The sequence below is a fragment of the Mauremys mutica genome, chromosome 1 (genome assembly GCF_020497125.1).
Source record: "Mauremys mutica isolate MM-2020 ecotype Southern chromosome 1, ASM2049712v1, whole genome shotgun sequence".
Taxonomy (NCBI): Eukaryota; Metazoa; Chordata; order Testudines; family Geoemydidae; genus Mauremys; species Mauremys mutica.
This window is the reverse complement of record NC_059072.1, coordinates 301,232,291-301,244,290: the sequence shown is the minus strand read 5'-3', so window position 1 is coordinate 301,244,290 and position 12,000 is coordinate 301,232,291. Positions and strand designations below refer to the sequence as shown.

At 41.2% G+C, this 12,000-nt stretch overlaps 1 protein-coding gene across 3 annotated transcripts in view; it reads right to left on the bottom strand.

Moving 5' to 3' along the window:
• The window catches only part of NAA16 (N-alpha-acetyltransferase 16, NatA auxiliary subunit), a 99,096-nt gene that overhangs the window by 49,621 nt on the left and 37,475 nt on the right, over nucleotides 1-12,000 (bottom strand). For all 3 annotated transcript variants that reach the window (XM_045012663.1, XM_045012642.1, XM_045012653.1), the window contains 4 exons: nucleotides 11,798-11,932; nucleotides 9,428-9,581; nucleotides 7,540-7,659; nucleotides 3,822-3,917 (listed from right to left, as the gene is read on the bottom strand). In XM_045012663.1, coding sequence (XP_044868598.1) covers nucleotides 3,822-3,917; nucleotides 7,540-7,659; nucleotides 9,428-9,581; nucleotides 11,798-11,932 — 505 coding nt within the window. The remainder of the gene's footprint in view (nucleotides 1-3,821; nucleotides 3,918-7,539; nucleotides 7,660-9,427; nucleotides 9,582-11,797; nucleotides 11,933-12,000) is intronic.

The following is a 12,000-nucleotide window of genomic DNA, read 5'->3' as shown; positions in this document are numbered from 1 at the left end:
CAATCTGGCATGTTGGACTATGTACCTGCAGAAGGCCATGTGCCCCAGAAGCCACATGTAATTCCATTCTGTTGTAGTTGGGTGAACCACCAGATCTAAAATGGATTGAATTGCCTGAAATCTTGATCATGGAAGAAAAGCTCTGGCTTGAGTCAAGTCCAGGACTACTCCTATTAATTCTATTCTCCGAACTGGTGAGAGGATAGATTTGTGTGTGCTGATTAACAGTCCCAGAGCCCTAAAGGTTGAGTGGATAAGAGAGACTGGACAGTACCTGAACTCTGTAACTGGTAACTGGCTGGTGAGAGGCTGATATGTATACACTTGCACACCCAAACTTCCTCAAATGCACTTAACAATGCTATACATTTTGTAAAAATTCTGGGAGTGGGAGACGGGCCGAAGGGTAGAACTGAATTGGTAGTGAGAAAGGTTCACCAGAGCCTTAAATACTTCCCATGGCCCTGATATGACATGTATTTCCATGTGGTGATGCAAGTTGAGGGCAGCATACCAATCTCTAGAATTCAGAGAGAGGCTAATGGAGGCCAGCAAGACCATGCAAAACTACCTTTTTCAGATGTTTGTTGAGTTGATGCAGACTGAAACTTGTCTGAGACATCTCTTTGCTGTCGGAATAAGGAAATAGAAATAAAAGCCTGTCCCCCTAGAATACTGCTGAACATCTTCTATGATTCCCAACTGAAACAAAGAATGCTCCTCTTGGAGGAGGACCTCCAGGGACCACTCTCACAAGAAGAGGGACAAGGAAGGAGGGAGGTAGAGAAATAAAATGAAGGGTATATTCCACTTTCACAATGTTTAGAACCCACTGGTCTGAAGTGATTTGGGACCAACCAGCTAGGAAGTAGAATAGCTGGTTTGTAAACAGAGAAAGGAGGGGCTGGAATTTTGGAAACTGGTATAATAGCCTCAATTAACACATCAAAATGTTTGTTTAGCACCTCAAGGGGGCTTAGATGAACTAGGAGCTGTTGCAGTAGATGAAGGGGGTGGTCTGCATCTATAACCCCTATTCTTTTTCCTTAATAAGTCTTGTTGAAGTACAAAAGTAGCATATTGGTGGGACTACTGTGGACAAAAGTGCTTTCTTGTCAGGGCAGGTGTACATATACCCAGCGACTTTAAAAGATTCCAGGGTGACTCAACACCATGCAGTTTGTCATCTATCTGCACTGAGAATAGGTCCTTCAAATGGCAGGTTCTGAACAGTATGCTGGATTTCCTGGGGCAGCCCCAAAGACTACAGCCACGAGCACCTCCGTATTGTAATAGAGGCCATGGCCCTAGCAGCTGAGTCAGCAGCATCCAAATTGGCCTGGAGTGATGTTCTAGCCATTAGCTTTCCTTTGTCTACCAGTGAAAGACTCTCGTTTCAGGTCCTCCTGTAACTAGTCCTTAAGTTTTGTTATGACTAATATCTGAGACTCAACACCTTAACAAAAGCAACTCTAAGCTCTAACTCAGACATAGAATAAATGTTCCTACCAAGCAGATCAAGTTTTTTGGGGTCCTGTGATTTAGAGACAGCATCCTGCTGCCCCTAGCATTCCCTCTCAATAATTCTCAAAACAACCAATGACCCTAGAATGGGATGTGAAAAGAAATACTCAAAGCCTATATTGGTACATATAGTAGTATCAATCCTCATCCTCTCGGATGTCAGAGGAAGTGAGGAGGGAGTTTGTCACAGGTTATTGGTTGGGCTCTAAAATCACTTCATTAATTGGTAAGGCCACACAAGGGGGCCAGTTGTGGTAAAAATGTCAACTAGTCTATTGGACAACTCCTTATCTTCCTTCACTTGGCGATCCAAAGCTGAGGCAACCAATTTTAAAAAAGTTCCTGATGAGCCTTGAAGTCATCAGGTGGGGGTGAGGACCTTCCTGAGGACAGTGCCTGTCCCAGTGCTGGAGTCAACAGTGCCTCCTTACTCAATGATCTATTCAATCCTCCATCACCCTTCTCAGTGGGCATAAAAGCCAGAAATCTTCCTCTTCCAGCCTCTTCCTTAGAAGCCTTACGCTTATTCCTTGGCACTGCGATCATGACTGATGCCAGAACTCTGCCAACACTGGCAGAATGCTTGTCACTGAAGCCGAAGAAGTGGTCCCCCTCTTCGAGCAGGAAAGCTTCAATGGTCGTCTGAGTAGCTTCCATCAAAAGAAACTTCAGCCTGGCATCTATCTTTTTTGGTCCTAGGCTCAAAGTCCTTATAAATTTGACAACTGTCTGATATGCAAGACTCAACCAGACACTTCAACCAGCTGGAATGCAGGTCATTCACAGACCTCATCTTGGAGCAACAACAACCAGGGTTGAAGCACAGTAATCAAGGCATTCCTCAGTACCACAAATAGAACACAGAGTAGGGGAACCAAAAAAACATCAATTTTTTTTAAGCAAATCACTAACACAATGAAAAATGGGTAACTATCTACAAAAAATAAGACACACCGAGAGAATTTGCTAAAGCAAGACCAACTGATCCAGCAGCCATCCTGGGCAGTAAAAAGGAACTGAGGGGGGTCAGAGGCAGCTCTGCCCTCTATGTCTGCTGACAGGGGCGTGAGACAGAGCACTTGAGCCACATCAACAGGTACCGCTAAGGGGAAAAGTTTCTGACAACCATGCACAGGATGCAATGCACATCTGCAATCACTGGAAGAACCACTTTTTCAATCATTTTTCCATACTTAAGAACATGTACCAAGTTTCAGTATAGAGGGGTTTTATAATTTGTTTTTGAAGTGTAATAAACTCTCCAAAAAAGAGAGAGCTTATAACAAAGTCATTAAAAAACAGTTAACTATAGCATTACTGAATATGATGCTACAATTAAACTTCATACTGGAAAATGCTGCAAACCTAGTTTTGAGCTACAGATAACCTGGCAAGGTACAGCATGGTAACAGTAGTTTACATTAGAGATTAAGTTAAAATTTTAACAAAACACTGCACTACATTGTAGCATAAAATTATTTGACATAGGCTGGGAGCTTTCTTGGGAAAGCCACCATCACTAGAGTTAACTTGCAGTTGTGAACAAAATTAGGCCCACTTTACAGCTGATTGCTATATACATTTACCAGCATTTGTTCCAGCTTATAAAATACAGGGAGATACAAGGACAGGGCTTGGGACACCCGAACAAAAATAAAAATACTAAATCAAGCTTCTAACCCATTGGGTGCAGTTGCTGACAACTAGGTTCCAGGCCAATGAAACAGTACAGAGAAGCCTCTACTGTAGTTTTCTGTGCTATACCTCAACTGTAAGTAGAGCTTCCAATTTCTTCTGCTGCTAGCTTTACAGACAAACTTCTTATAACTGTCAATAATATAAAGTCAAACTTAGGGGACTTCTCCTCTAAAAGGCTAGTGAGGAATGTTATCACAGTGTATAAACAATTAAAGAAACAAAAGTTGAAATGTATTATTCCCTTAACACAATAGCTTACCACGCTTCATACTCTGATCTGGGGACATCACCTAACACACAGCACAGGAGCAAAGGCAAGAATAGATATATCTCTCTCTCTCTCTCCTTATAATAGATACACAGCTATCCACTGTAGTTTCATCAGTAAAGGCAAAATATTACCATGCAGCCTTTGTAGTGTAATATTGAGATTTTTGTCCATATCAATAGAGATGCATAGTCCTCAAGTGGTTGAAACCAAGATTTATGCACCTTTACATATAAATGGATGTTCAATATTTAGGACAAAACAATTACTGACAGCTTAATAAAAAGAACAAAAATTAATAGCATTATGGAACAGATATGCAGTTTGTTACCTGGAACAAAGTTTAAAGGTAATCTTCTAGGTGAAACTGCTCTGGGATGTCTTTTACTAACTTCTTCATAAATCTGAAGCCTCTCTTCTAAAGTGCCTATTATCAGTAAATATAACAGATGTAAGAAACACTGGAGAGAAAAATCTATTTTTGCATTAAATTCTTGTTTTAAAAAAGACATTAAAAGAAATCTATAATTCTAGATTTTAATTAGAAGGTACAGATTTAGTTACAACACTGCAAAAATTTACACTAAGTTTTTCATTTATTTAATCAAATACACTATGGACGAAGGTAGCGTGTTGCAATCTTTTGTACATATAATAGACCCTATCTTTTTTTATTACTTGTTTAAGTAATTAAACAGCAGAGAACCTAATTACCTTGTGCCTCCAACCACAGGGAGATTGTGTTTATTTTCTTACAACTACATACTGTGCAATCCCATTCACAAAACAGTACTTCAACATTTAAAATAACGTATGCAAACAAATTGTCTATCAATATGAATCCACTTAGGACAACTTCTTAAAGAACTACCATTTAATCGTTTAAAAAGTATTTTTAAAATATACAAATAAGCCTTTTATTACAAAAGTTGCAGCAATGTAAATAAACTAATACTAACTAGGTAAGCACATAGCATCAGGACTGTCAATACATCAAGTTTAAGAACTTTTGTTTTCTTTAGACCTCCTTCCCACTCCTCCCCTTTCCCCCATAATATGCTTTGGAGCTCCAATGTGGTCAGAACTTTAAAATAAACTGATCTATTGGTTTTGAAATGCTATTTTCACAGTCATAAGTGAATTTAGTTGAAAAGTCAAATTGCTTGGAGAACTTAATTAATATTGAAAGTTAAGATCAAGGATATAGCATGAAAAATGCTTAGTAGTTATACTTGGACATTTGTTTCATACGTAAAAAGCCTAATGTCATTGAGATCTGATGGTGGTGGTGGGGAAATATATATATGTTCACAAACACACACACACACACACACACACACGTATGTTACCCACTGGCTCCAGGGTATACATAATTCTAAAAGTAATAAATTAAAATATTAAAAATGGAACTAAAGCATATAAAAACCCTATATGAAATCACAGGTTGGAGCTCCAGAACTTACCATGGGGGAGGAAATAGTCCTAAGACCACCTAAAAAAAATAAAGTAGCATTATTATGTTTTATAATTAGTACAGTTTAAATTTATATAGGATTTTTATGTGAAATGTACATTACATATACACATTTCTTTATTCATAATTATAAATGAGAGTTTCCAAATGTTTCAGATAGACACCGAATAATACAGTCAATCCACTGACTAATGTAATTGCTTAGATTCTCAACCTGCAGCCCACTTGTGGCCCAGTCACCACACAGCTGCAGCCCATGTGACATCCTCAGGGCCACACAGGTAGTATATATATTGTGTGTATGTGGCCCATGTGAGAGCTGCATGTGTGACCCACAATAGTCAATAGTTTGAGAAACATTGGTTTAGGCCGGGGTGGCCAACCTGTGGCTCCAGAGCTGCATGCGGCTCTTCAGAGGTGAATATGCAGCTCCTTGCACAGGCGCTGACTCCGAGGCTGGAGCTACAGATGCTAACTTTCCAATGTGCTGTGGGGTGTTAATTGCTCAACCCTCTGCTCTGCTCCAGGTCCTGCCACCACTCCACCCCTTCCCCCAAGGCTCCTTCCCCTGAGCCTGCCATGCTCTCGCTCCTCTCCCCTCCCCATCAGAGCCTCCTGCACACTGCAAAACAGCTGACTGCAATGGGCAGGAGGTGTGGGGAGGTAGGGGGAGGCGCTGATTGGCGGGCTGCCGGTGGGCGGGAGGAGCGGCTGCTGACATATTACTGTAACTCTCTGGCAATGTTCATTGGTAAATTCTGGCTCCTTCTCAGGCTCAGGTTGGCCACCCCTGGTTTAGGCAATATTAACTACCAGTTCTATGGATACAATGTAACAAATACACATCGATAACCGTAGTCTATAAATATGTTTAAACAACTTAATTATAGACTTTTTACTCAACCTCAAGTCATATTTGCAAACCTTTTAATAGTTTGACACCTTTTTAGTGTCAACTATTTCCTTAAACATGGGAAAATCTAAATTGCATTAAAAACACTACTACTACATCAATAAGTAATATTCTGTGGTTTTATATTACCAGAATTAATCCAATAAAAAAACCTTCTGCTTTCTATTCAGCTGTGGAACATTTTTTTTTTAACAGTTGTTTAAGAATAACTGTGAAAAAACAGTTTTCAAATTATGTTTTAAGAAAAACATTGGCAAGTTATGATTCCATTTTTTGGTCATAGGTATCTGCTGTTCCAATATTGTACACCTCAAAAATTATTAGCTTTTTTTTTCTGGAAGACCAGAATAACCGTACCAGGAGTGAGCTTTAACTTTTAGGAAATCCTTAATTATTTCTATCTTCTTCTGTTCCACAGGAAAGCTAGTCCCTGCTAAAATGATATGCCTTTAGAGCAAGGATCTCGAACTCCCGGCCCGCGAGCCTCCCTAGTGCGGTCCACGGGGCTCTAGCAGTTTTGGGGCCCGGTCTCTCCCTTGGCCCCACCTGCCGTCCCCAGGCGCTCTCCCCTCAGGGGCCCCGGCAGTGCAGCGGAGCTGAGTGGTGTCTGCCTGCTCGCTCCAGTGGCTGCCAGCCCCTCCCTGAGGCCCTGGGGGCGGGGCTGTGCCTCCACGCACTGCGCCCGCCCCGAGTGCCCCTGTGGCCAATGGGTTGCAGGGACAGTGCCTGAGGGCAGAAGCACACGGAGGCTCCCTGGCCCACCCCACCTTGGAGCCCCAGATAAGCGCTGCACCCCCAACCCCCTCCCAGAGAGTGCACCCCTACCCCTTTCCCACACACCCTCTCTAGCCCCCAAACTCCCTCCCAGAGCCTGCACCCCCTTCCCACACACCCCCTCCAGCCCCCAAACTCCATCCCAGAGCCTGCACCCCAGGCTCTCTCCCCCACCAAAACTCCCTCTCAGAGCCCAACCTCTCACCCCTTCTGCACTCAAACTCCCTCCCAGAGGCTACACTCCAGTCCCCTACCCCAGACCTCCTCCCCCCCACATACACTCCATCCCAGAGCTTTAGGCAGGTTGGGGGTGGAGTTTTTGGGGGGCCATGAGTGACATTGGCCCGCTGGAAGGATGTGAGGACTGGAACGGGCCCTAAGGTAAATTGAGTTTGAGACCTCTGCTTTAGAGGGTCATATCCAAGAGAAATTAAAGCAATATATTTCATCTGCCTTTGAGTTTAATAAAAAAAGACTATGTTCCTTTTTAAAAAGCTATTATCCAGTGACATCTCAAATTGACAGCTTTATGAAAGTGGCAGTCCTGTAACTTGATCCAAACAAATTACTGTGCGAGTCAGCTAGTGATGACAACTCCTTTTATGAAGTGTGTGCGCAGGGGAAGAGTTCTCCTTGGGCTAGCAAGCATTAAACAAATGGCTAGCTTTAACCCTTACCTTTAAAGAAAGGGTGAGTGTTGGTACTACATGCACAGATGTTTTCAATTAATTTTTAAATGAGTAAATCTGACAGATTGTTCAAGTTCAGAAGATACACAAATATTTTTCAGCTGAATTGTGATGTTCCAATTTCAAATTGTAACATTCTATCAGACACCAATTGTTTAAATACAAAGGAGGAAATTAAGTACATCACTGCATTACTTACTGGGTTGAAGGGCCTTTTCCAAGCCTTCATAATAATACCAGTTTTCTGCATTCCGATCAATTAATTCTTTGTATATTTCACCAGCTTCTTTTAGTCTTCCCAACTTCAACAACATTTCTCCTAAAACAATACAGTTAAACAATGTGAGTTAAATGAAAGTATACTTATGGCTTGAGGCTAAATTTTCAAAATTGGGTACCTAAAACTAGTCCCATAAGCCATATTTAAGCATCTAGCAAAATAAAAGTGGCTGATTTTCAGGGATGTTTTCCAACCCAGAAATGCCATTGAGCGACTAACTCACAATGACTTCAATGGTATCTGTGAGCATTCAGCAATTTTGAAAAATAAGGTTATTTTTTTTTAGATGCCTTTTTATGGCTTTATGACACCAACTTATCCAGATATGAAAAAAATACCAGAGTTAGTGGATTTGTATTAGCTAGCCAAACGAGGCATTTCAAATTCAATGCAAGCAACACTGATGAAACATTAAGTTTACAAATTTACTGGCCCATACTCAGAAAATTCAAAGTTAAAGGTCTCATAGAAACCTCAACTCTACTTCTTTTTGGACATACCTTGCAATAGGATTTTATATCAGTATTCATGCCAATGTTGTCCACTCTTTTCAGTGTGAGAACCAAACAAGTTCTTTCAAGAAGGTTAAGGGGCTACAAACACACACTTTGGGGTAGATTACATGCCCCATTCCACATCTCAAGTGGCAAAAAAGGAGTGAAAACCACCCACAAAATCCTCTGCTTGCTCCCTACACCTTCCCCATAGTTCCTGGTGCAGGGGACGTTTCAGGGGCAGGGAGGAGAAGTGTGTGCTGCACCGGGGCTATCTCCAGCTGATGAATGGTCTCTAAGGAGCCATTACCAGCTGGCACAAGCTAGAGCAGACACGTTGGCTATTGGTAAAGGACTCATCTTTTTACTCCCTTTGACAGGCACAGCCACTCAAGCTCCTATCTTGCTGTTCTTGGGATTCCCATATCAAGTAGGGAAACAGGCAATAAAACAGTCAGGACTACTTTCACCCCCGGCCCAGTGAGGCAGCAGGTGGCCACTGGGGTTGCTGCAAAGCAGCTGCAGCATGCTCAGAGTGCTCCCAATTCATATCAGTAACACCACAGCGATTTACACTGTGGAGGACGTAGCTCAAGGAACATATTTTCAAGGCAATTTGGACACAACTAATATAGGCAATTTGATAAATGTCTTGCCAAATATTTTATAAACATTTATAAGCTACACAGAAGTATACTTCTATTTTACACTAATTGCAATAAGTCGGACAATACAGGCACATTGCCCTAAGAGAGATTCCCAGCATAGATGTCAATTAAGGAATATCTGAAATCTGTTTGTGTCACATAGTTGCACATATTCAGAACCTCAGCAGTCCAAGTTTTTTAAAAACCCTAATGCACCAATTTTAACTGAACAATAAATATTTATTTTTTGAAAAAAACTGTATAATACAAAAAGGCATTGATGCATTTAAAAAGAAACCACAACCTGATGCTCCAAGCAGGAAACCAACATTTTTGTACACACAGGGCATTACATTTCTTAACTTGCAGGGCTAAGCAGAGATGAGTGGGTTACTAGTTTTGACCTACTGTACACAGAGTTCTGATCAGTCTGAGATCTACTCTATTTCTGTGAATGGCCCTCTAATAATAAGGAATGCTATTTCATTCCAAATTTATTTCCATTCCATATCAAAGTAATGTCACCCTACTAACACTCCACTTTGTCAAAGAAGCTTAACAAAATACCAAATTAAAGTCTCCATATAACCCTCATTTTGATGATATGATATTTAAAAGCCAGTAGATACTTATAGTTTGGGGCAAGTTGAAAAAACAAAGATTTACCTTTGATTTCTTCTACAACAAGCTTGTCACATATTTGCTTCTCATATGTTTCTATATGTTCTAAAGACTCTTGAAATAGATCTGCTTCTCTCATCACTTGGTTCTGGTACAGGATCAGTTCACTATATTCATAATCTATTTTATTAGGAGGAATCTGTAAAAGACAGGTTAATTAGCATGCACCATACCACTTGTAACTAGGCTGTGTGCAATTGTACACAAGGCATTTTAAGATTCAGTCAGCAGATGACATTGAGATGTAGACCTCACAATGTATTTAAAATGTAAAACTCACAAATATTTAGTTAAGACGAGATCAGCTGAAGCTGGTCATTGGATGCCTACCACTAGAGAAGGTAGCGTATAGGAAGGGGCCTACCAAATTCATGGCTGTGAAAAATGTGTCACGGACCATGAAAGCTGGTCTCCCCCGTGAAATTTGGTTTTACGTTTACTTTTTCCCTATACTATAGGATTTCTCAAGGGAGACCAGTGTTTCTCAAACTGGGGGTACCGTCCCAAAAGAAGGTTGTGGGGTTGTTGTGTTTTTTGCAAAGTTATTGTAGGGGGTTGTGGTATTGCCACCCTTATTTCTGCACTGCCTTCAGAGCTGGCCGGAGAGCAGCAGCTGCTGGCCAGGCACACAGCTCTAAAGGCAGTGTCCTGAAAGCAGCAGCAGCAGTGCAGAAGTAAGGGTGGCAATACCGTACCATGTCACCCTTACTTCTGCACTTCTGCCTTCACAGTTAGATCAGGACCCCTACAGTTACAACACCATGAAATTTCAGATTTAAATATCTGAAATCATGAAATTTACCATTTTAAAAATCTTGTGACCGTGAAATTGACCAAAATGGACCATCAATTGGTAGACCCCTACACTTAAAAACCAAACAAAAAATCCACACCTTCTCCTCTCTTCCCACCACTCATTGCCATGCAGTGGAAGACTGAATCCGTTGTGCTCTATAAATTCTCAGGCAGGCTATCCCCTTGAGATCTACTACCACCTCAACTGCAGAATACATGGAAATTGAGTATAGCTACAGTGAAACAAACAGTCACCCACCCACAGGAGCAGCAGCTCTTACCAAGTTAGAGAGATTCCCTTTCAGCAGGAGTGTTCAAGTCAAACCCCTTTCATGCTGGGAGATCACAATGCTTTTAAACTATGTACCCAAACCTCGTTAGCTAGTAGTGAAATGCAAGAACCTTAAAAGGTGGAACACAGCAACTATTGAACATCATTCAGTAAAGCTATACAACCATTTAAGGCAGGAAGAAAAATGTTGTCTTCAGTTCAAACTGCAGGGGGAACTAAACGGTAGATACAGAAATCGGAAAAATAAAACTGGAAGGGACCTCAATAGGTCAGCTAGTCCACTCCCGTGCCTTGAGGCAGGACTAAGGGTATGGCTACACTGAGAGCTGAACTGCGCTGCCGCGGGAGCGCTCCCGTGGCAGCGCTTTGAAGTGTGAGTGTGGTCGCATGGCCAGCGCTGGGAGAGAGCTCTCCCAGCGCTGCACGTACTCCACCTCCCCTTGGAGATTAGCTTACAGCGCTGGGAGCTGCACTCCCAGTGCTGGGGCAGTGTTTACACTGGCGCTTTGCAGCGCTGTAACTTGCTGCGCTCAGGGGGGTGTTTTTTCACACCCCTGAGCGAGAAAGTTGCAGCGCTGTAAAGCGCCAGTGTAGCCCAGCCCTTAGTAGACCATCTCTGACAGATTTATCTAACCTGCTCTTAAAAAACCTCCAATGACAGATTCCATAAGCGCCATAGGTAATTTGTTCCAGTGCTTTACTATCCTTACAATTAGGAAGGTTTTTCCTAATGTCTAACCTAAAACTCTCTTAGTGCAATTTAAGCCATTACTTCTTGCCCTTTCCTCAGTGGTTAAGGACAATAATTTATTACCTTCCTCTTTATAACAACCTTTTGCATACTTGAAAACTGGCATCACATTCCACACCCCCTTTCCCAAGTCTTTTCTTCTCCTGACTCAACAAACCCAATTTTTTCAATCTTTCCTTGTAGGTCATGTTTCATGTGTTTAGGAAATGCTAAATAGCTAGTGTGACTTTTTTCTGTATTGTAGTTTAAATAAATTACAAAAACAATTGAAACTGATGTGATTATATTGCATTATTTTGACAAATAAAATATGCAGAATTTAATTTTTTGGTGCAGAATCCCCCCCAAGAGTGAAAGGTCCATAGATGAAATTATCGGCTGAAATAGGTCCCAAGATGCTAAATGAAAAACAAAACTGTACAAACAATAGCCATTTTCCCCCCTTCAATATTTGTAGTTATTCAAATTCTGCTTATCTGAGGAGAATTATTCATTATTATGAATCAGTATGTCTTACCTGTTGAGTTTTTCTAAACTCTTCCAGTAGTTTTAAGGCCATATCATAATCTTTTAACAAATGATATGCAATAGCATATCCAATCCATGAAGCCCGTTGTGTTGGACGCAGCTGAAGTAGCTGATACCTTGTCTCCTTTAATAAAAATTAAAGTTACTTAAATGAAGATGTTCTAAAATATCTCATTGAATCATGACTGTGAT